The sequence below is a fragment of the Mus musculus genome, chromosome 5 (genome assembly GCF_000001635.26).
Source record: "Mus musculus strain C57BL/6J chromosome 5, GRCm38.p6 C57BL/6J".
Classification (NCBI taxonomy): Eukaryota; Metazoa; Chordata; class Mammalia; order Rodentia; family Muridae; genus Mus; species Mus musculus.
Window position 1 is genome coordinate 92,845,116 of NC_000071.6, and position 23,543 is coordinate 92,868,658.

The 23,543-nt window shown below is 44.7% G+C and overlaps 1 protein-coding gene across 3 annotated transcripts in view; it reads left to right on the plus strand.

The window, feature by feature from the left end:
* The window catches only part of Shroom3 (shroom family member 3), a 282,325-nt gene that overhangs the window by 161,681 nt on the left and 97,101 nt on the right, over positions 1-23,543 (plus strand). Inside the window, exon 1 of one of the 3 annotated variants that reach the window (XM_006534966.4) lies at positions 10,985-11,474. The exons of the other annotated variants lie outside the window; for them this stretch is intronic. Coding sequence (XP_006535029.1) covers positions 11,398-11,474 — 77 coding nt within the window. The 5' untranslated portion in view covers positions 10,985-11,397. Of the gene's footprint in view, positions 1-10,984; positions 11,475-23,543 lie in introns of those variants that run through there. 3 annotated transcript variants of the gene reach the window in all.

Sequence of the window (23,543 nt, forward strand, 5' to 3'; positions counted from 1 at the left end):
CTATTTCATTTTGTACAGTGTTGTCAAAATGAAACAGAACGGAACCTTCTTGTGTGTGTAGGAGAATCTGAGGGTTAGGATATAAGATAAATCCATTTTAACATTGACTTTCGATCTGTATCTCTTTCTGTCTCCTCCTCCTCTCCCTTCCTCTCTCCCTCCCCCTCTTTCTCCTCCCCTCCCTTCTTCTTTCCCTCCTCCCCTCCCTTCCTCTCTCCTTCCCTCTCATCCTCTATTTCCTCTCTTACATTGCTCAAAGGCTTTATTGATCTGCATTTCATCAAGATGTAGCTGAGATTTAAGGCCAGGGTGAGAGGTTTGCCCTCCCAGCCTCTACCCAACTGTGAGGTCCTTCTGTCAAAGCCACCTGTGGTTCTTGGGAATACTGGGTGCTCCTCCTCATATGTTTATGTAATTGAAATGTCACACACACCATTCTTCTTATGGCTGGGGACATTCTCATGTCATCAATCCCTTGTTCCTAGAGGTATTCTAAACTTGCCCCTCTTTCCCTTCCTACTCTAACTTGTGATCTAAGGTAACGTCCATATTTATTTTTAGACAGGGTCTCTGTTATCATAGGTTGGCCTTGAACTTCTGATCCTCCGGACTCTGTATCTGCCAAGAACTGGGATGCTACCATACCTGGTTGTAAGCTGTGCTAGTGTCTTACCTGGGGGTTTGACTCTATCAGGCAAGCCCTGCAGCAGTTGACACAGATCCAGCCATGTTTGTGTCCGTTTTGAAGCCTTTAGAACCTATAGCACAGCCTGCCATATGGTAGTAAACCATTGCTGTTTTGAGATAGGGGCTTGTGTAGTACTAGCTGACTTGTAGCTAGCGATGATCCTCTAAAGCAGTAGTTGTCAACTGTAGGTTGAGACCCCAATAGGGGTCACATATCAGGCATCCTACATATTAGATATTTACATTACAATTCATAACAGTAGCAAAATCACAGCCATGGCCCTGAACTCATGGAACCCTCTGCTTAGCCTCCCAAGGGTCGGGTTTGCAGGTGTGTACCACCATGCCCCACTAAAGTCAATTTTTGCTGGACTCCCTTGAGTCTGCTTATGATTCAGCTTGCTTCACATAAAATACATTTATTTATTTTAGGTATGAGTACACTGTCGCTGTCTTCAGACACACCAGAAGAGGGCATCAGATCCCATTACAGATGGTTGTGAGCCACCATGTGGTTGCTGAGAACTGAACTGGGGACCTCTGGAAGAGCAGCCAGTGCTCCTAACCGCTGAGCCATCTCTCCATACAGGGGGTAGGGGGAGGGTCATAATGTGTTCTAGGGCAACACTGTAGGAAATCAGCTCTTTATGAAGTAAAGGCATGACTGTCATTATATACTTTTTCAAATCTACGCACCAGAGTTGTGCTCTTGGCCATTCATTCGGGACCGTTTCATCCATTGAGGCCAATGCTAGGAAATGAGAAGAAAGGAAAAATTGGCCCCATTACCTGTCAGGGGTAGGAGGACTGTCTGTCTCTAGGTTAAAATTATTTAAAATTTTGCCTCTTATTTTTAATGATGTTAAGGAAAAGTTGAATCTGGCTTGATGTTCATTCTCTGGTGTTTCAAAAAGGGTTTGTTGCAAGAACACCACTAAGAGGTAACTTCAAACCAAACCTCTAAGGATTCACTCTGAAGGAGGTATGCCTTCTGTCTAGGCACGCACTGCTTACTAGCCAATCCCAAATTAAGAATAAGAAAAAGTTCACGCTGGGGTATGGGGGAGCACACCTTTAATCCCAGCATTTGGGAGGCAGAGGCAGGTGGATCTCTTGAGTTTGAGACCAGCCTGGCCTACATAGAGTTCCAGGACAGCTAGGGCTACACAGAGAAACCCTGTCTCAAATAACAAAAACAACAAAACAACAACAACAAAAAGAGAAATTCAGATCACAGAGTTTTTCACAAAGAAGTAGTGGAGTAAAGACACAACTCTAAAGCTGGACGTGGTGGCGAATGCCTTTAATCCCAGCACCGGGAGGCAGAGGCAGGCGGATCTCTGAGTTCGAGGCCAACCTGGTCTATAAAGTAAGTTCCAGGACAGCCAGGGCTACACAGAGAAACCCTGTCTCGAAAAACCAAAAAAAAAAAAAAAAAAAAAAAAAAAGGAAAAAAAAAAAAAAGACACAATTCTAATTTAGCACAGGTAGAACTTACCTAGTGGAGTTACCATGTAGCCACTGCTAGTCCCTCTGTTTGTCTCACCTCTGGTCAGCTAGCTACACAGATGCTGCTTTCCCTCTTCATAGAGGGAGAAACTGAGGCATCGAGAGATAGACTTTGACCAAGGTCATTTAATAAATTGTGGACACAGGATTAGAAACTTTATTTTTCCTAAGCCACTGCTCTGCTTTTCCTCCACTGCACATATCTCTGTATCATTTTAGAGCGTCATCCTTTGTAGGTCCGTGGTACGCAGTGACTGATGTCCATCACCCACATATTGCCCAGCCATTCCTGGATATTCACAGCCAGGAAATATTGGCGGCGTAACTGTAGAGTTTTTGGTTGTTTTGTTTTGAGACATGATTTTTCTGTGTAACCCTGGCTGTCCTGGAACTTTCTATGTAGACTAGGCTGGCACTGAACTCACAGAGATCCGCCTCCCAAATTCTGAGATTAAGGGCGTGCTCCACCACTGCCTGGCTAGAACTATGGAATTTTAACTCAGCTGTTATAAGTCTTTAAAAAAAAAAATCCCCAAAGTTGAGGAGTTACCAAGATGATGATCTGAGATTTTTGTCTCCATAAAAATCCAACATAAATTCCATAACCTCTGTGTATGGGGTCGTACCTAGCCACCCCTTAGTGTTTGCAGATGTTAGAGTTAAATAAACTCTTTAGGGGAATTTCAGGGAGTTCCCTGAAAACTTCCTTCAGGCTTTGTACAAGTTCCAGGTAGTTCTTGGAAATGGATCCAGGGGTCTTAGGAGGGCAGTAGCCTCTTGGGGAGGAAGTTGGTAAGCCTAGAGTCGTGTGTAGCTGACGAGGGTCCTTAAGCAAGCCCTTTAGAACTGTGGGTTACAGCCCAAGAGTCATTTCTTCAGAGGCTTGCTGCTGACTTAGCTCTAACATCCTAAGACAGTGAGCGTCAGCTCTATGGACATTCTAATAGATGCCACATGGGCAGAGATTCTACCAGAATTGCATTCTCTGTTTGTGTTCTGTACTGGGTGAGGAAAGAGACAAGGGTTCCAGAAGAATATTGCAAGCTCCATGTAGAGTCAACTGTTTCAACTTCTCCTTGACTGCAGCACTTTTGTAGCTATTGGTGAATTAGTTGGATTCACTGTTGCCTTCCATTGCGTTCCAATGGGCCATTATGTATAATTTGCAAATTGTAGTTACACTTACAGGTAATTAATCCTTTAACAGATCTCCAGTAGGTAGAGTAGCCCCTGCCTGGTAGCCACAGGGAATGGAGTGGTAAATAAGATAAGGGAGGTGTTTGTTTTCTTAGCCTTCCAGTCTCACTGAGGTGCAGACTTGTAAGCAGATAAACAAATGAAGAAGACAACTTCAGATAGACTTAGGAAAACGAGAGGTTGGGCAAGGTGCCTTAATGGTAGGGTAGAGGAAGAGAATAACTGGGTTGAGCTCTAATAATGAAAGGAGTCAGTCATATGGAGGCCGCAAAGGTCAAGAGAGGGACCGCCATTTGGGGATAGTCTTAGAATGCTTAAGGAAGCCAGAAAAGCCAAAGCTTTGGGATCGAGGAAATATGGGTCTTGTCATGTAGGGACTCCTAAACGCCACATGTGGCCCTTGAAGGCGTTTAAGCAAAAGAATGACAGCGATATTATCAAATCTCTCTCAATGAAACAGCAGTGGGGTCTCTCTTTGAGGAATAGACTGTATGTAGGAGGCTAGGAGCAGAGGCAGGGTGGGAAAGCAGTTGGGAAGTCCTCACATTGACTCCGGAGGTGATGTTTGCTTGTCTTGGGACAGAACTGTGGAGATGGCTGGAGGGGTGAGATGTGGGCTGATAAGATAGAGAGATGAGCAGGTGGGCTGAATGCTGGGATTAAGGGAAAGAAGAATGGGGACCCTGGGCCTTATCTGAACATTCTGGATGGCAATGGAACCAGGAAATAGAAAACTGGAATAAGTCAGCTTAAAGAGAGGGGTGTGTGTGTGTGTGTGTGTGTGTGTGTGTGTGTGTGTGAAAGAGAGAGAGAGAGTTAGTTAGTTCAGTACATACAGAGTGGAACATTCCTATTTAGGTATAATCTGTTTGATATAACAATCCAATGATAGTGTAGGTGGCTGCCTTTGAGAGTATAGAATAGAACAAGGAGATATAGCCGAGATGAAACTGAGAGTCACACGCATGTAAGTAGTATTTAAGGTCTTTAGACTGGAGATACTCATCTGAGGAGAGAGAAGCAGAGAAGAAAGAAAATAAGATCAAGCCCCAGGCTCTACAGCCTGGAGACAGATGGACTCAGCCAATTTAAACAAAGCACTATGTTGGAAGAAGAAGACTGCTCAGGAGGGTTGCAGAGTCTTCGAAGTCAGGCAAAGACCATTTGAAGAAGAAAGGCCTAGTCATTCATGGTGCTGTTGGGGAGGGCTGGGGTAAACACAAATCCTTGACCTTGGCAAGTTGGCGGTGACTGAGAAGGGTGGGGTGTGGAGAACAAGAGCTGCCAACCAGGAGGCAAGTGTGGGCAATCTGCAGGCCTGTGCATCCCTCATCTCTTCAGTTAAGTGTTTGGCAATGGGACAGGCAGTGGCATTGCTAGAAAGACTTAGTCACTGGCTTTTAAGTGGTCGGTTCTGTCTGATACGCGTTGGTTCTGTGGCTTAGGCTCCTTGTAGTCACCTTGAAGCTTATCCATGACACACCCTACATTCTTTCCCACCACTTTCTTGGGTTTGTTCCCTGCAGCTCCACCTGCAGTAACTCACCTTCTAGAACTCTCGGGATTGACCTGTTCAGTGGAGGTTGTACAGTTTCTTCCTGATAACGTCATCACTTCCTCTAAACTTCAGGTGATCAGTTTGGAACTAAAATTTTGTGACATATCTCATACCAAAGTTAGGGATGGAGTCTCTATATTTAGCAAAAATATTAATGTTTCTCTCATATCTAAACGTCACATGCTGAGCTTAACTTTAAAATTTATTTATTTTGTGTGTGTGATGCATGTTTGTGTGCATAGATGTTAGAGTGGATGTATTGAGTACATTCTCCAGTCAGGTTTTCTTTTGGACTTGTGCACAAGAACCTCTCATAAGCCATTTCTCTCATTGACCCTCACACACCAAGTTTAAATGACAGTGTTGGGATTAGAACCTAGACAGCCTGAGAACTCCAGGCTCTGGTATCAGCCAGTTTATTTCTTTAATGGAAAGGGGGATCCAGAAAGGAAAAGCAGGCAACACCTGATTAAGCCAACATTGGCTCAGAATTGCATAAAATTATAAGCGTTCAGTTGCAGTTGAAAATTCGATTCTGTAAACTCAGTATTGGGTTTAAAGACAACACAAAACAAAAAAACCTTGTATGCCAACAGAACCTGCATTGGCTGAATGCTAGCTCTATAGGTTTTTTGGCCTTCTATTATCTACTTCCCATCTGCTAATGAACTGCCGCACAAAAATGGAAATGAAGATTTCATGCCTATATATTTTATATGCACTTGCTCTCTGGAAAGTTCTTAGGTATGTGCCTAAGGTCAGCCATGAAAACCAGCGATTCATTGGATGACTAAATCTGCCTCTCACTCCGGGCGGGGCCTAAGTGCGAATGAAGAGCGAAGAGCATTTCCTGGAGACAGAAGCCAGTCACTGGGAACCTGAGAGTTAGAAAGGCTCCCTCTTGGGGACTTGGGAAGTGCTCTAGATTGGCTTTGTTTTTGTTGTCCTAATCTGAAAATGACAACATAGATCCTAGCCAGGGACATGCAGCATTTTACTGTAGGTGATGCAGCTTTAATTGGTACATAGAGGCATGCCTGTGGACTTAGTCCTCGGTGTGCGGGCCAATCAGATCACTTTTAGCATTTCTCAATGGTTAGTTTCATCTTATAATTAAGTAACAGCGATCATTTCCTGGCAGCTAATGACTGGCTAGAGGAGTTAGAAGCCTCATTAAGTTTACAATTTATCAAATTCTACATTCTCCATCTGCAGTGTTGCAAAAAGAGAAAGCACCCTGGAATTTCTAATAGGGGCAATCTCCAAACAGACTTCATGTGTGTGAGTGGTAACTTCTTCAAAGAGTGACTTTATTTTCTAATTAAGAAAAAAACAATTATGTATTACATAGAACGGGGAAAATCTAAATGAAGTTGAGTCAGGGGATTATGGAAGCACGAGACGGGTGCATGCTTTTAAGTAAAGGCTGGGTTGGAGGACGGTGAGCCGTTTCTCGTCGATGATGATTCTGTATCTTTCACACGATGGCCGTGGGCATCCACTAAGTCTAGCATCTGTGTGTTTAGCCTGCAAGAATTTCTTGAGTGTCCACTATGTATTCGAATAGTTATTCTAATGCTGAAAACACACAAGTACAAATCCCAGCCACTCTTATTGAGCTGGTATTCTCATCTTAAGACTCCTGGTTTTAAAATACCCCGGAAGGCTGTGGTTTGGTCAAGCTAGACAGAGTCAGAAGAGGACCCACCCTGCACCATCTTGGTTGTCCTGCCTCTGTCTCTTCACTGGGGTGGCCGTTCTGTAATCGCACAAGAATCACTGTGGATCTGCTGTAGTTGGGGAACTGAGACTTACCTTCTCCTTAGAGAGAGGAGGTGGAAGAGGAGGTGGAACCTCTCCTAGGGATCTCATTGCTTTTGTTCTCATTAAAAGAACTGGGTGGAAGCTGTTCTCAGAGAAAAGAGTGATATCTGATCTCTTGTTGAAATTATTGACTTCTAGAGCATGGGCCCAGACACAGACCTATCACTCACTCTAGAATTTTGGAAATGTGGAACTTAGGAAGGACCCTGACTCTCCTATGCTCCTTCTGTCCCATCTGAAGGTGTTCTAGAAGAACTCCAGAAAAAAAAAAAAAAAAAAAAAACCACTGTGCTTTTATGGCACTACCCCTGGGTCCTCTTTAGAGTCAGCCCTGGGAACCTCCAAAGACCTTTTCCCTCTGTGGTCTCATTATGTCCTTGAATAAACTTAGCTGCTCAGAGACACTCCCTGGCCTCTCCACCATAGGAACAGAAGACACAGCAGAACTCCAAAACTCTGGTATTTGATTGGTGCTCTCAGATCAGCCCTGCGCTTCTGGCATGAGCGATGCTTACCCTTACCTTGTATGTAACTTGTAGACATTTGTCCTGGTGTGTCTAGAGAAAGTTATGCTTCCGGGGTCCCAACTAACTCTCTATAATAGACTTCAGCTAAGACTTGGGACAATGATCTAACTTTTGTGTATATTTGCTTTTTTGGGGGGGGGGGGTTGGTTTTTTCGAGACAGGGTTTCTCTGTGTACTCTGTGTACTGTGTCCTGGAACTCACTTTGTAGACCAGGCTGGCCTCAAACTCAGAGATCAGCCTGCCTCTGCCTCCCAAGTGCTGGGATCAAAGGCGTGCACTATCATGCCCGGCATATTTGCTTTTTTTGTTGTTTTTTAAAGATTTATTTATTTTATTTATATGAGTACAATGTAGCTGTACAGATGATGGTGAGCCATTATGTGGTTGCTAGGAATTGAACTCAGGACTTCTGCTCGCTCCAGGCCCAGCTTGCTCTGGCCCAAAGATTTATTTATTATTATATGTAAGTACACTGTAGTTGTCTTTAGACACACCAGAATAGGGTGTCAGATCTCATTACGGGTGGTTGCTGGGATTTGAATTCAGGACCTCTGGAAGAGCAGTCAGTGCTCTTAACTGCTGAGCCATCTCACCAGCCCCAGCATATTTGTTTTTTGAGACAGGGTTTCTCTATGTAGTACCTGAGCACTTTATTCTGAGCAGAGTTTGTAAGCTGGTGCCATGTTGGTTGATCCCTTCTGTTTCGCTGGATGTTTGGTTTCTTCTGTGGGGATTCTAACACTTGAAGATGTTCTATCTTACTTTGTTTGAAACAGCCTGTGATGAATATTTGAAGAAACACTACTTAAAAACAGCTATTTAAAAACCTTTATCAGACTTCACAACACCAAGTTAATACTGGTTTAATAAATATACCCAAACAAGTAGGAACCTGAGAGCAAAAAAAGCTACTTTAATGGACAAATAACTGCTTAGTGGACATTCTTCATGACTGCCACTACATAAAATATAGCTAGGGACTTCAGCCCTAAAATTGCTTTTATAAAACAAACAAACAAACAAACACCTCACTTTAAATCTCTTCTCCTAAGGTACCTGGATTTACCTAAGAGTGATAATCTTTGAATTCATTCCTACATTAATGATAGTTCTATAACATATTCTTCCTTTTAAGTTTTGTGTGTGTGTGTTTGTGTGCAGAATGTGCAAGTGTGCATATTCATATGTGTGTGTGTGTGTGTATGCAGAGGCAAGAGGTTGAGTCTTAGTCAAAGATTCTGCACTTTATTTAGTGAGGCAAGGACTTTCACTGAACCCAGAGTTCATGCACTGGGCTAGCCTAGCAAGCCACCTTGCCTAGAGACACCATCTCTGCACCCCTGGAGTGCTCAAATTTTAGGCAGGCTCCCACTCGCACGTGGTTTTTTTTAATGGGCTGGCTTGCTTGCTTTCTTCCTTCCTTCCTTCCTTCCTTCCTTCCTTTCTTTCTTTCTTTCTTTCTTTCTTTCTTTCTTTCTTTCTTTCTTTCTTTCTTTCTTTCCTTCTTTCTTTCTTACAATTATTACTTTTTTCTTAAAGATTGTGTGTGTGTAAATGGTAAATGTTTGCCTGCTTATGTTTGAATACCGTATGCATGCCTTGTGCCTGTGGAGGCCAGAAGAACACCAGGTCGCCTGCAACTGAAGTTATAGGCAATTATAAGCTCCCATGAGGGTGTTGGGAAGCAAACCCAGGTCCTCTGCAGGAACATAAGTTCTTAACCTCTGAGCTATCTCTTTTTTTTTTTTTTTTTGGTTTTTTTCAAGACAGGGTTTCTCTGTGTAGCCTTGGCTGTCCTGGAACTCACTCTGTAGACCAGGCTGGCCTCGAACTCAGAAATCCGCCTGCCTCTGCCTCCCGAGTGCTGGGATTAAAGGCGTGCACCACCACGCCCGGCCTGAGCTATCTCTTAACCCCTACAGTTATTGTGTTCCCCTTCCCCTCAGAATTTTAGGCCCTCTATTGACTGAATAAAGGTGTATTTTAATTTTATTCGTGCATATGTGTGTGTTCAGGAAATGTGTGTGTTTGGGAAATGTGTTGTGCTGTGCCTGTGGATTACCGGAAGAAGGCAATAGCTCCCCTGAAGGTGGAGTTTTTTGAAGTTCATACATGCAAGGCAATTACTCTGCCACCAGGCCACATCCACGGTCTCTCTGACAATTTTCTGAGAAGACATATGCTTGGGATCCCTAGAGACTGGTAAGGGACCTCCCAGTTTCTGGTTCCAGTTGGCAGTGACAGCCTTGCTCATGGAGAAACAAACCATCAAGTTAGAAAGCTCTACAGACGTAAGGTGAGGACGTAGCAGTTGGAAGAAGGCTTGCCTGACTCCATGAGCCCCTGGGTCTAACCCTCTGCAGTACAGAAGCTGAGCATGGTGGCACACTCCTGGAATCTTAGCACTTACAGGTGGAAGCAGGAGGGGCAGAACTCCAAGGTCATCCTTCGGTACTTAGTGAGTTTGAGGCCAGTCTTATAGGGGAAAAACATTTTACAGAACATGAAAAATTGTGTATGCTTGTCAGAGGGAAACCAGGCTTCGGGAGTTTTGGGGTCAGCACGGCTCACTGGACTGCACTGGGGTAACACCCTGGCATTAAGTCTAGGCATTAGGAACCGAAGCCTGGGAGAATGCCCTGAAAGGGAGGAAGGGTGTGAGAGTCTGGGCTCAGAGCCTCTCCTTGGAGTGTCTTTCCCTCCCAGGTCATGAGGTCAGGTCTGGCAGCATTTCATGACTATGAATCTCTGCGATGAATGGCATCTGGATGGCCCAGGGGAAGTAGACACCACCACCCAACCCTTGGTGGAATTGGGGTAAGGTGGAGCAGCAGCTGGTGGCGTATGAGAATGTCTGCTGGAAGGAAGAGGTTAGCTTGGGCCCAGCCTGTGGGCAGAGGCAACACGGGCCACCTTGGCTCTCTGCTTCTATGCATCTTCAGTTTTTAAACAACCCTAAATATATAAAAATATTCGGAAGTAAATAGTTTGCTGTTATATGTCTATATTTGCAAAAGATGTTAAATGGAACCTAGGGAAGTGGCCGTGGGGGTAAAGTGTGCTTACTATGCATATCTGATGACCTGAGTTTGATCCCTCTGTCTCACAATGGAAGGAGGAAAGTTAGTCTTGAAAGTTGTCCTCGGGCTGGTGAGATGGCTCAGTGGGTAAGAGCACCCGACTGCTCTTCCGAAGGTCCGAAGTTCAAATCCCAGCAACCACATGGTGGCTCACAACCACCCGTAATGAGATCTGATGCCCTCTTCTGGAGTGTCTGAAGACAGCTACAGTGTACTTACATATAATAAATAAATAAAAAAAAAAAAAAAAAAAAGAACATCTCGAAATTTATAAAAAAAAAAAAAAAAAAAAAAAAAGAAAGTTGTCCTCTGACCTTCCCATGTGTGACTGTGGCACATGCATCATATCAAGACGACCGCCACTACCACCACAACAGCAACAACAATAATAATAATAATAGCAAAGTTTTTTTTTTAATGTTTAAAAGATGTGGGGAGGAAGAGAGAATCCCATTATCCATAGGCTTTTGGCAAGCAGGATCCTTGGGCAGTCAGATCATGGAGGTGAGTCCCAGAAACAATCTTAAGCACTCCCTCCTGTGGCTGGCACCCCCTCCCCACCTCCTCACCTCCCCACCTCCCCATCACCCCACCTCCCCATCACACGCAGCTGGACGCATTTACAGAGGACCAGTCTAAGCAACCCCTAATAGTCTATCGATAGCCCTTTACTGAGTACCTTACAATCCCTGGAGAAACTCACTTTTCTGCAGGAAACAGGCCCTGGTGTCCAAGCCCACTTGAAATGACTCTCTCTGAGGTATTCATGGGGGTCTCTGGCCTGCTGTCTGCCTGCTGGCCATTCCCCCCTCCCCCCCAAGCCAGCCAGCCAGCTCTGCAGCTCCAAATTGGAGATGAGGCAAGGTGGCTGGGAGGCGCGCCTGCCTCCCCGGGGGAGTTGTGTTGTTTTTATAACCGGTGCCAGCTCTGCGCTGCTTGGAAGGTGAGTAAGCGCCTCTTCCTTTTCCCTCGGATGGTCTTTCATACCGAGCTTGCCACTGCCAAGTTCCAGACATGGTGAGGAGCAAGGGCTGCCTGGCTCTCGTGCTTCCCAGATTTGGGACCCAAAACTCAAGAAGGCAACAGAAGCTGTAAGTGGGGGCTTCGTGGGCTCAGTTTCCTGGCTAGCCAGTATCCTTGAGAGGGCACTGGGAAAGGGCCAACACTCGCCTCCTCGCTTCCTCTGGCGGGCAGACGGAAAGTGCTGGCTTGGCACACCGTATGAAACTGAGTGTACCTTTGAGTCACCTTTGGGCTAATGTTAGGTGTGATGGCCTTTTTTTTTTTCTAAAGGAATCTTATTTCTGGAAGTTTATATTTTTAAGGAAACAACGTCTGTGTGTCCTTTCTCATGTTTGAAAATCGCCGGTAATAGATTTTGGCTATGTGCGGTGTTGTTTTAGGAGCTGGTGTCATGATGCCCGTTTGTTGGGACAGTTGTGTCTGCTTTGGGTTTTAGCTGTTCTCTTGTGTTACATTGTTGACTTCTTCATCAGTTGACCTATAAAGGGGAATTTTCTTCTACTGGGAGCCCCACGGTTGGCACTCAAGGAATTTGATTTATGTATTCAAATGGGGGGGGGGCAATAATTCATTGGCACGTATGTGTCTGTGTGTGTGTGTGATTTTTCGATTTTTCTTATGACCTTTATCTGTGGCTGTAATCTGAAAAGACTTTTTCTTTAGGCACAAGGACCTATTTCTTGTTTAGCAGTAGAATTCTTTTCAAACGCATAGCTTAGCTGAATCCACGCTGAGTGACAGACACTTCCAGAAACCCTACCTCTGTTGTGCTTCTCCCAGATGATTCCCATTCGCTGCTGGCTGTGTTCCACTGGGCACCTGCTGCAACCAGAGTTACTGTCTGTGCCAGCTCCGTTCTAAAGCAAATGTGTGTTTGAGGAGACGAGCCATGCTTACTATTCGGACCTCTAAAAGCAATGTGCCAAAACCACAGTGGCAGAAATGCCAGAAACTGTGAGGATGGTGGAAGGACCAGGGGGGAAAATCAGAGTTTCTCCTCGTAGTATTATGTTATCCTAGGGTGTGTCACTCTCTCTGTGAGCTCACTAGCCTCTACCCCGTGTGTGAGCCAGTCGGCACCATGACCACTCTACAGCTAGAGAATGGGTTATAAAAGCAGGATATCCAAGCCACCCCAGAGCCAGCGGTCAGCTAGAACTGGAGCCTAAGCCCTGGACTTGTGGCCAGCCTCTTCCTGTCTGACAAAATACAGCAGAATAGCAGGGATAAGCCATAGGCTAGCTAGCTCACAACTGCCCAGTGTTCCCCCATCCAGAGGCCCAGAGGAATGAAAACGTGAAAATAAAAACCCAGAGTGTTCCATGTGTATGTGAATATGTGAATGGGGAAGAAGGAAAAAGAATTTGGGGTCCACATCCAGCAATGGAGGAACACGTTGGGATACTTTTCTTATTGAGGCTGTCATGTTTCCTTCAATGATGGCATAAAGTATGTCAGATAATATAGAGCCTCCTCCATAGGAAAAGATTGTCGATGAAAGCTAAAGCGTGAACTTAAGTCACTGACTGAATAAATATCTATTGAGTATCTCCCATGAGCTCTCTGTGGCATTTATCTTTGGGTCCTCACTGGGCACAGTATGGTAGATGGATAGAATGGTCGGTGTTCTGTCCTGATGAGTGTTCACTGTCCATGAGACTTTATCTTAAAGAACTTCTCCCTTTTCTTCCTCCCTTGGGGTAGCCCACACAGCCCAGGAGACGCCTGTCTTGCTCCTCCCAGGACCGCCCACTCACAGGAAGAAGAATTTCCTTAATGATGTCAAGTGAACACTCTGTGCCCATAGGGAGGAAGCCTTCATGCACTTTTACCCAGATGGAATCAGGGAAAAATCTGTCAGGAAGAAGGCACACCTTTGCCAACTCATGGGAAAAGCCTGTGCATGTTGCAGGCCTTACCCAAGCAGACCAACAGCAGGTGTATAATTTCTGGGCCAGGCAGTCAGAGCAAATCTGCCTCCACTCACTCTGTGGCTTTACCACCCTTCATCCCTAGTCTCTTGGGCTTGCCTCCTAAGATCCCAGCTTCATCCCAGGCAGCAAGCAGCAGAACCTAGGAAAGGCACACCAGGTGCCATTATTTATTGAACACTCTCAATGCATTGGCCTCCAACCAAATGCAGAATTAGATTACTGTACCTGACCAGTTGGTTCACATTTTAAACAAATAGGCAGGTAGAGGTGAATTAGGTAGAAAGGAAGGTGGAAATATACTCCAGGGAGAGGCCAGTGCTGGGGAGGGAAAACCGGTCAGAGCCGGTCATTTTGAGAGCCTAAGTAGGACAGGATCTCAACATATTTGAGATTCAGTTCTGTGTTTTTGATCAGCCAGAGGAAGGGTGGACTTGGCTGGGGAAGGAAAAATGAACCGAGCGAGCCCTCTGTGCCTTCAGTGCTGGTCCATTTGCTTTTTTGTAATTGTTTTCATCTCTGAGCCACCCGCGTACTTTGTCCTTCTCTAACAGAACACGTGGCCAACCATGGCCTAGCAAGTATTCTTCCTCTCCCTCACCTAGTGTGTTCTCACCTAGTGTGTTCTCACCTAGTGTGTTCTCACCTAGTGTGTTCTCACCTAGTGTGTTCTCACCTAGTGTGTTCTTTTTTGACTTTACTTTTTATAAGTCAAGTTTCAGATAAGGTCTTGCCATGAAGCGCTGACTGATGACGTAGAACTTGTTTTGTAGACCAGCCTGGCCTTAAGCTAAAACTCAGCAATCCTCCTACACCTGCTCTCAGATACTAAGATTGTACACAGACCACCAAGTCTGGTTGTTAATCAGCTTTCTGCCATTTCTTTCTTTGTGGTGCTAGGGATAAAACCTTAAATTCTCTAAGGAACTGTCCCTCTGAGCTATGTCTCCAGCGTCTTCCTGTCATTAACACTAGGACTGGGAATCAAACCCAGGGTCTTACATGTGTAGGCAAGCTATAGCCAGCTTGAGCTTTGCCTTTTAATTTCTGAATTCCCAAAGACTTATTCATGGTCTCACACATACACACACACACACACACACACACACACACACACACACACACTCACATACACACATATACACTCACACACTCACATACACACTCTCATACACACACACTCACACATACACAATTATACATACATTCACACATTCTCATACATACACTCATACACACACACATTCTCTCACACACATTCATGCATACTCACACACACACATACACACTCACACACATTCTCATACACACACTTACTCATACCACCCCCCCTCAAACACACACACACACACACAAACACACCCAGCAAGGGTGTTGATCATGATTGAATATCAAATGAGAATGAGAGCTAGCATATGAGATGCTATCAGGAATCAAGATAGAGACAGACAGTTTGCTACAAAGTGGGTCCTGAGCCGATGGAATTAGGAGTGGGCTGGCCAGTTGCTGGAACAGCACCTCAGAGTTGAAGATGCTCTCTCGGAGCTGGGAGCACAGTAGGAGTTCCATGTGGCTAGATCAGAGCCCGTGTTTGAAATTCTCGTGTATAGGAAATGTGGCTGGAGAGCAAACAGATGGAGATGTTAGAGATGTAGCGTTTTGGCAGAAGGAAACCACTGAAGCTGCTTCAATCAAGCCGTAAAGAGATAAAAGGAAAGTTCAAAAGAAGTGAGTCTGACAGTGCCAGGCAAGATGGGTTGCGGCATGCGGCGCCACAGGCCAGCACCTGGAAGGAATACGCAGCAGCATTCTGCACACCATGTGGTGGAATTCCACAATGAATTAGAGATTCTAGGAGGCTGGGAAGGTTGTGATAAATGTATCATTTGTATCTAGAATGTTCTCTTCCATCGAGAAGGAAAATAACCATAGCTAAGCATTTACCCAGTGTTCGTCGTATGGCAGCTACTGTTCTAAGCATTTTACCTGTGGCATCTCAAGTCATCCTCACGACACCCCTTTGAAGTACTCCCATTATTCCCATTTGACAGATAAATCAACTGAGGCACAGAGAGAGATAGTAAATTGCGCTGGATCAGACAGTCCCTAAGATGTAGAGCTGGCTTTAAACAGGATGTAAGGCTGTGCGGGTCCATGTCTTAACCACAAATGCTCACTTAAATAGGTTTGTGGGAAGATTTACGATATGATGAAAGCGGTGCTAAAAGCGATGTGTGTTATCATCTCCTAGGGAGGAGATCAGAGACGCGTAGCCAGGCTATCTGTCATCGTTATTAATTGCCTACTCCAGTTAAGGAGATCAGCACTCACCAGAATTTAAAATCTAATAGGTTCATATGCTTTTTCCTTTGCCTGTATGTGTGTGTAGGGGGTGGGGGGGTGGTCCTCGTGTGTGCGTGTGCATGTGGACAGAAGCCCACATCAGGTGTCTTCCTCAATTGCTCCAAGATCTTTTACTTAACCTTCAGATCACTGATTTAACTCGGCTGGCTGTCCAGCAAGTTCTAGAGAATCCTTCTAGCTCTGGCTCCCCAGAACTGAGATTATAGGTATGTGCCAACGCAGTCTGGTGTTTACCTGGGTGCCGGGGATCTTACAAACGCTTCACCAGCTGACCTAGTTCCCCAGGTCCCTTTTTGTCTTTTAGACATTGGTTTAAGAAAAAAAAAAAAGAGTATAATATTCAGTATAACATTCAAATTTTACAGACATAATGGATATAGAGAGTCAGGGTCCCATTTAATCCCCACAGCCCCCAAGTCATTATCTATTTTGAGGTACAAAGATTTCAGGCTCTTTTCTTTTGGAGAGCCTGGTGTGGTCTCAGCGTTTATGTCCTAGTAACCCTTCCCCAAGGATGACCCCATTATTCTGTAATACATGCTTTTGTTGAACTCGTAAGACCTCCTGCCATGCTCCACTCACGTTTTTGTCTGATTTTATTTCCTTTAAAAGTTGCGTAGGGTGTATGTGTACTTCCACTGGTACCCAGTCTAGATGCTAGTTTTTACTGATCATCAGAGCAATAGATCTGAGGTGACCCAGGTTCTGGCCTCGATACTACCTACTCTTGTTTCCTGGTGTGTCTTAGATATGACTCAAGGAGAAGCCAGCTTCAGTGGGACCCGGTTTTTGATTTCTGTGTAAATAATAGAAGCTTAGTGTTTATCTAGTACTTAACTCTAAGTCGGTTATTCCTAGCCCTGCCTTACAGATGATAGCACTGAGGCCTGGAGAAGCTAAGAAAGCTACTTGCTTGGGGCGGTAGAACTAGGACATAGAAAGCCTAAGCTTGTACCCGCTTCACTGACACCAGAGAGCCTGTGTATTTAATAGTGCACTGTCTCTTTATGGTGCATACAAGTCTCTTCCTTAAGCTGATTAAAATGCACTGGTTTCCGTAGCAACGCATGGAGGTCCATTGTAGAGTAAAAGTCAATAAAACTCTATCGGTTCTCTGTACAGCAGCACACTTCACAAATACCAGCAGCTAAAGTGTGAGGGGAGGTGCTGTCTGAGCCATTGGCTACTGCTGCCTCCGTTGCCCTCCTCTCAAGCCACAAGCCTGGAGTCTGATCCCTTGCCCATCAGCATCCCCAGAGGACCCATCCTTGAACATCAGAAAGCATCAGCCAGTTGTTCCTGAGAGGCTGTGAATGGTGGTCCCTGGCTCGTGTGCTGTTTGCATTCTTACTGGGCAACAGGATGGCCACAGAAAGGCTGTCTCTATCCACGCCCAGCAAAACTCACACAGAAATCTCCGAAGAGCCTACTAAAATAGCCAAGCCTTTGTCAAAACAGCCATAAAGGATCTTCAGGTTTTTTGTTCTGTTTCTGTCTATGTAAGCGGCACTGGCTTAGGACACAGCTTCACTTAAATGAGGTTCATATGTTTCCCTGCCCTTAGCTGGGTGCTAGGGGAGACTACACAGAGGCACACAGTCTCACGCTGCTTGGTACCTAAACCCACAAAGACTTGCGCTTTTTCATTATACCAAGTTCTGTTGCGTCAAATCATTCTTCCTGAAACATGAAACATGTCTGGTATTCTTACCACTTAAGATAGCAAGTATGGATCTGTTCCATACCAAGAAATCCCTCAGTACTCTTGACACCAACTGGGTATCCTTCAGTTCAACTCATTCCTGACACAATCTACCCAGGGTTAACAACAGAGCCTATGAGTTAATAGCTCACTCCCTGTTAGGGTTGGATATGGTATATCTTTCATGAGTTTATTTGAAGACTTGGTCCTCAGTGGGACGGGATTGGTGGTGTTGGGACCTTTGAGAGATGGAGTCTTATGGGAGATGAATAGGTTATTAGCCATGTGCCCTTGAAAATAATTAAGTTCATTTTCTTGGGACCCTATGGAGCGTGACTGGTTACAGACATGAAAAACTGGCCTGTGCTTCTTCTCTGTCCTTGTAATTTCTCCCTCTTGTGCTCACTATGATGAGGTCAGAATGCCATCAGCCATGATGGGATATGGCCCAGCATTTGTCCTTCAGAAGCCAAGCACATGGAGCCACCTGATCTATGCTTACAGCCCCCCAAACTAGGAACTAAATAAATAAATCTCTTTTAAAATACATACACACACACATATGTATCGGTGGTGCTGGAGACATGGCTCAGAAGCTAAGGTCACTTGCTGCTCTTCCAGGAAACCAGGGTTTGATTCCCAACACACGTCCAGCAGCAGCCTGCCTGCCTGTTTCGTGCTGACAACGCCTGACTTGCGGCAGCACTTATTAACCCCATCACCTGCTGTCCTAAAACACTGCTTCTTTCATCCTTTGAACCAAACTTCCAGGTTTTTCACTTTATCACCTTCCAGCCTTTGAGGACAGCCATCGCCTCATGCCAAACCTTGTCTTTTCCAAGTTGGAGTCCTTCATCTATTACTCTTACAGGGCACAGAGTCCTGGGCTGTTAAGAACCGTCTTTCTGCTCATGCAGTTGGCTGAGTTGCTCCCATTGCTCTCAGACTGTGGCATCAGGAACAGGAGAGGACAGCCACTCCCCTCGTTCTGCCTGGTATCTCTCTACCAGGTGTGCTAACCTGGTTTCAGCCAGCTCTTTAAAACAAGGAAAACCAAAGGACTTTCTTTCTTTTCTTTTTTCTTTCTTCTTCTTCTTTTTTTTTTTTTTTTTGAAAAGTTTATTTTGAAAAATGGGTTTGGGGGTATCTTTTGTTTTGTTTTGCTTGTTTTGTTTCCTGCCAGCTATAACACAGAAGAAAAGGACTGGTCATGGGTTTTTCATTTGGCATATTGTGACATCCTATGTCTCCAACACACTTTTTGGTAATTGTATTTAGCTATTCATCTCATCTGTAATATAGGAATTATATAAAAGATATTGTTTAAGTTTTCCTAAGTACAGAGTAAAAACACTGATATGCCCAAAGCCAGGGTGTATTTCAAAAGACAAAGAAATAAAACATTGTGGTGTGTTCTTTATGCAGGTGACAATGTGGCATGTTCTTTATGTGGGTGACCCTGTGGCATGTTCTTTATGTGGGTGACACTGTGGTGTGTTTCTTTATGCAGGTGACACTATAGCATGTTCTTTATGCAGGTGACACTGTGGAGTATTCTTTATTCTGGTTTCACTGTGGCATGTTCTTTATGTGGGTGACACTGTGGTGTGTTCTTTATGTGGGTGACCCTGTGGCATGTTCTTTATTCTGGTGACTCTTTGAAGCCCTTACCCTTGTTGCCTTCATGGAATTGTGCTTCTGTGCATTTCTGCCTCTCGCCTTGAAAGGACCCAGTTCTTCCCCCACAGCCCAGGATGTGGTACCCACTCCAGACCCACGTTAGCTCTGTAACTCTAGGAGTGAAAGTGAACAGATGGAGCAGCGATGACCTCAAGAGCTTTCTGCTGCTAGGACTGACTGTGTGTATGTAAGCTCTGGTTATGCCCTTAACAACTTCTCTGGAGGAGCCAGCTTATGTCAGGGGATGTATAAAGTCAGGGAAAATACACTGACAGGCTTGTATCTTTTTAAATTTTTTTTTTAAGATAAAGTCTCCTTTGGTCCAGGTTATCGTCAAACTTGCTATATAGCCAAGGATGACCTTGGATTTCTAATCCTCTTGCCTTTGTCTCCCACATCCTGGATTACAGATAGCCCCACACTACCCACTCAGTTTTATAATTTTATATAATTCTATGAATTGAACCAGGAGCCTTGTACATGTGAGGCAAACATTCTGTTAAGCCAGCTACATCTCCAGCCCCAACCTCCACCTTGTACCACTTTCTAAAAAGCATATATATGATTAGACCATCTGTGTAGGAGACTATTGCAGAAGGTTGTTACATGTAAGGGAACCACTGTTAAACAAACAGTGTCCCTTAATCATCACAGAATCTAATTTTTTTTTAAAAGGACAAAAATCATAAAGGCGAATGAATGTGAAATAAAGGCCAGCTAATTACAGTAGGGAATGTGTTGGATGAGAGTGGGTATGTGTAATTATATAGCAATTATGCTGGAAATATAATCACACGCCACCAGCTACTTAAACATTTCGCCAGGGAAAATGAATCTACCCTCAGCAGCTGCCCCTTCTGATCTCCAAGACCCACGCTGACTTTGTAAAATGTGTGATATGATTTCTTCTTAGAAAGGGTGACCTTTTCTTGGCCAATTACAGGGCACTGCTTTGAGGGATTGGAACCCGTGCTCAGAGGGATAAAAGGAAATGGAAACTTCTATTAGATGGAGATGATGCCAGGAGCAGTTCTTAAAAAAGAACAAAGTCAGTTTTAAAAAGATTTCCTAAATCAAAGGGCTGCTCTCTCTCAAATGCCAAGAAAAAGAAAAGCTGTTGTCAGTAGGGGCAGTCATTTGTCCGGGTCCCCAGGCCTCAGCCAATGCCAGTAAGAGACTTTGAGCGGAATCCTTTGAACTTATTGGGAGAAACGTACTACATAATCTTGAGCTAATATCCTAAAACAAAACAAACAACAACAACACACAATTAGATAAAAACATTTAGAAAGTCAGCAATGAAAAGTGATATGTAGGACCTGTACAAACACGCACACGCACACACAGGGGTGGGTGTCACAGGGCCACCTATGATAAACACAGCAGCAGTTGTTGGGTAGTCAGTTGGGTGGTCACCGTGACTGTAATTATCGCCTTGGCAAGCTGTACACTCTTGAGTGCACTTTGCCACAGCCATTTGTATTCGTCTGCTCGGACAAAGACCTTGTGGTTCAAACAAGAGAAATCCATTTGCGTCTTGTTCTGGAGTTGGCAAAGACCCTGTAGGACTTGGTTTCTGGTGAGGACTGTCTCCCTAGCTCACAGATGGCTGGTTCTCACCATGTCTCCACCTGACTTTTCCCAGTTAAATGCACTTGGAGGGGACGGGGATTTAGGTCTGTAGTTTATATTTCTTTCTTTCTTGTTGCTGGGGATCCAACCCAGTGTTTTCATGCCTGCTGGGCAGCACTCTTGCTGTGAGCTACAGCGTCAAGCTAAGTGTCTCTACTTGTAAGCGCACTGATCATTCTGACCAGGGCCCTGTCCTTACAATCTCATTTAACCTCTTTCTCTTCGTGTACATGTATGCATGCACAAAGACATGTGTAGGTACATGCACATGAGGGCCAACTTCAGGGGCCACTTCTCAGGAGCCATTCAAATTTTTTCCTTTTTGAGGCAGCCTCTACTCGTCGGGACCTTGATAAGTAGGTCAAACTGCTGGGCCACGGAGGCTCACAAATCCACCTGTCTGTGGCCCCTCCACCCCCACACTGGGTTCATAAATGCTCTCAACCACCAAGTTTTTGGCTTCTTTTAAATTTTTATTTTATTTATTTAAAAAATATTTATTTATTTATTTATTTATTTATTTATTTAATGTATGTGAGTACACTGTTGCTGTCTTAAGACACACCTAAAAGAGGGCATCCGATCCCATTACAGATGGTTGTGAGCCACCATGTGGTTGCTAGGAATTGAACTCAGGTCCTCTGGAAGAGTAGTCAATGCTCTTAACCACTGAGCCATCTCTCCAGCCCTGGCTTCTTTTTTAAACATGGGTCCTGAAGATCAAACTCAGGTCTTTGTGTGCTAAAGCTATCATCCTAGTCCCTTGGTTTCTTATTAGGGCCTCTTTCCCCCAAATATAAGTACAGTGGGAATTAGGGCTTTGATACTTTTCGTGGGTAGGGGTACAAACCTTTAGGTAGTAAAACCGTCTCATAATAAAGCCGTCAGTCTAGAACTCCTGTGCTTGGCAGAGGGCCGAGCTTCCTGTACACATGCCCGTCCACAGAAGTGCCTTGAGTAAGGTTAGCTTACAGGAAGTGGAGAAACCTAAAAGGTAGCGTTGCATTTTCTGCTCAGTCTATAAACATATTAGTTGTCCAAGCCATTGGGCATCAGCACGGAGACCTCTACACTGCAGATTCACTCGAACCCCTGAAGGTCACTTTAATAGCCAGGCTGCCTGAGAGTGATATCTCACCATAAGCTATAGCTCTGGAACACTAGGCATCCACCTAGCCAGTCAGGCACTGGCCAAGGGAGCTTCACACCTCCCACTTTGCTGTCCCTGAACTTCTGCCCGATTATAGTTGTAGAGGTGGTCAGTGCCGTTATGGTGGGATTGAAAATGTTTTGTAGCGTCCACCTTGCACATTCCTGCTTGTACCAGGCCTCTGAATTGCCAGGCAGGATTCAGAATGCCACATGCCAGCTTGGAGATCCAAGGATGAATTGACTGTTTTAGGATGAAAAGGCACACGGTCACTTCTGTATATGGTAAGCAAAGACAGATTCCTCCTGTGCTGGCATTTGGGTTTGATGCTTTAATAATTTGAGCCTGGTAAACAGAAAACAGGGCTCACAGACAAGAAAGATGGCTCTGCGGAGCTAGAGACAGCTGGATGGATAGGAAGGTAATCAGGGAAAAGCTAAAGATAACCATGCTGATCATAAATCTGCCACAAGGGTCAGACAGGGGGTCAGGAGGCTGGATTAGAGGCAGGGGTCACTGTGCTGACTTTAGGACTTCCATCCTAATTCTGACATCTGGTCAGCCTCCTTCATCGTGCTTTCTGGCTCCAGATATCTGGAGGGTAAACATGTATACTTGAAAACACTTGCTGGATACAAACACGTTACAGGTGACATAGAGTAGCTTCGACTGTGAGGTCCTTGAGAAGTAGGTCAGCCAGTGTCCCATGCCACAGGCTTTCCTAACCTGTGCTGTGTCACATGACCAATAAAATTTGCCCAGCAACTTGGCAGTTTTAATATTTGTGATTTGCTTTGCTCCCAGGAGGCCAGGCCCTCCCGAAGAGAGGTACCAGGATCCTGTGTTTACACAGGATGTGAGACACAATTTGCTTTTTCTTTGCATATTTTGCATATCTGACAATATCAACTAATAATCTAATTTTTTTTTTCTTTTTTTTTTTTTTTTTCGAGACAGGGTTTCTCTGTGTAGCCCTGGCTGTCCTGGAACTCACTTTGTAGACCAGACTGGCCTTGAACTCAGAAATCCGCCTGCCTCTGCCTCCCGAGTGCTGGGATTAAAGGCGTGTGCCACCACACCTGGCAATAAGCTAATTTCTTGACCCATGTAGTCCAGGCATTCTGGAGGGTGGTACTAGGAAACAAGCATGGAGCAAAATATTGGGGAGTGGGACACACACACACACACACACACAAATGAGGATGGGAGGAAGTTGGCAGAAAGGGCCATGCATCATACTCTACTAATTCTGAATAGGGCTTTTATTTTAAGTATTACTTCTAAAGTAAGATTGAACCCCTTTGGTTCTGATGCTAGGGAAAGAGCTAATACTATGCAAAGTAGTTCGACTAACTGAAAAACATTGACATACTGTCTGGTTTCTCTTTAGTCTGGCTGCCATTTCTACTACTATCTAACTGAGCTGCCAGGCTTAGGAACCCTGTAGTGTGGGTTTTCCATGTGACAGACTCTGTTTTAGAACTTGGCACAGGTCTCACTATGTAGCTCTGGCTCTCCTTAAGTTCAGTATAGAAATCACTTTGACCTTGAATTGACAGATATCCACTCTCTGTCTCCTGAGTATTAGGATTAAGGGTGTGGAACACCACACTGGGCTGGTGTGAAATTTTCCGTGTGGGCATCATTAATATCTTAGACTAGGTAGGCCTTTGTTGCC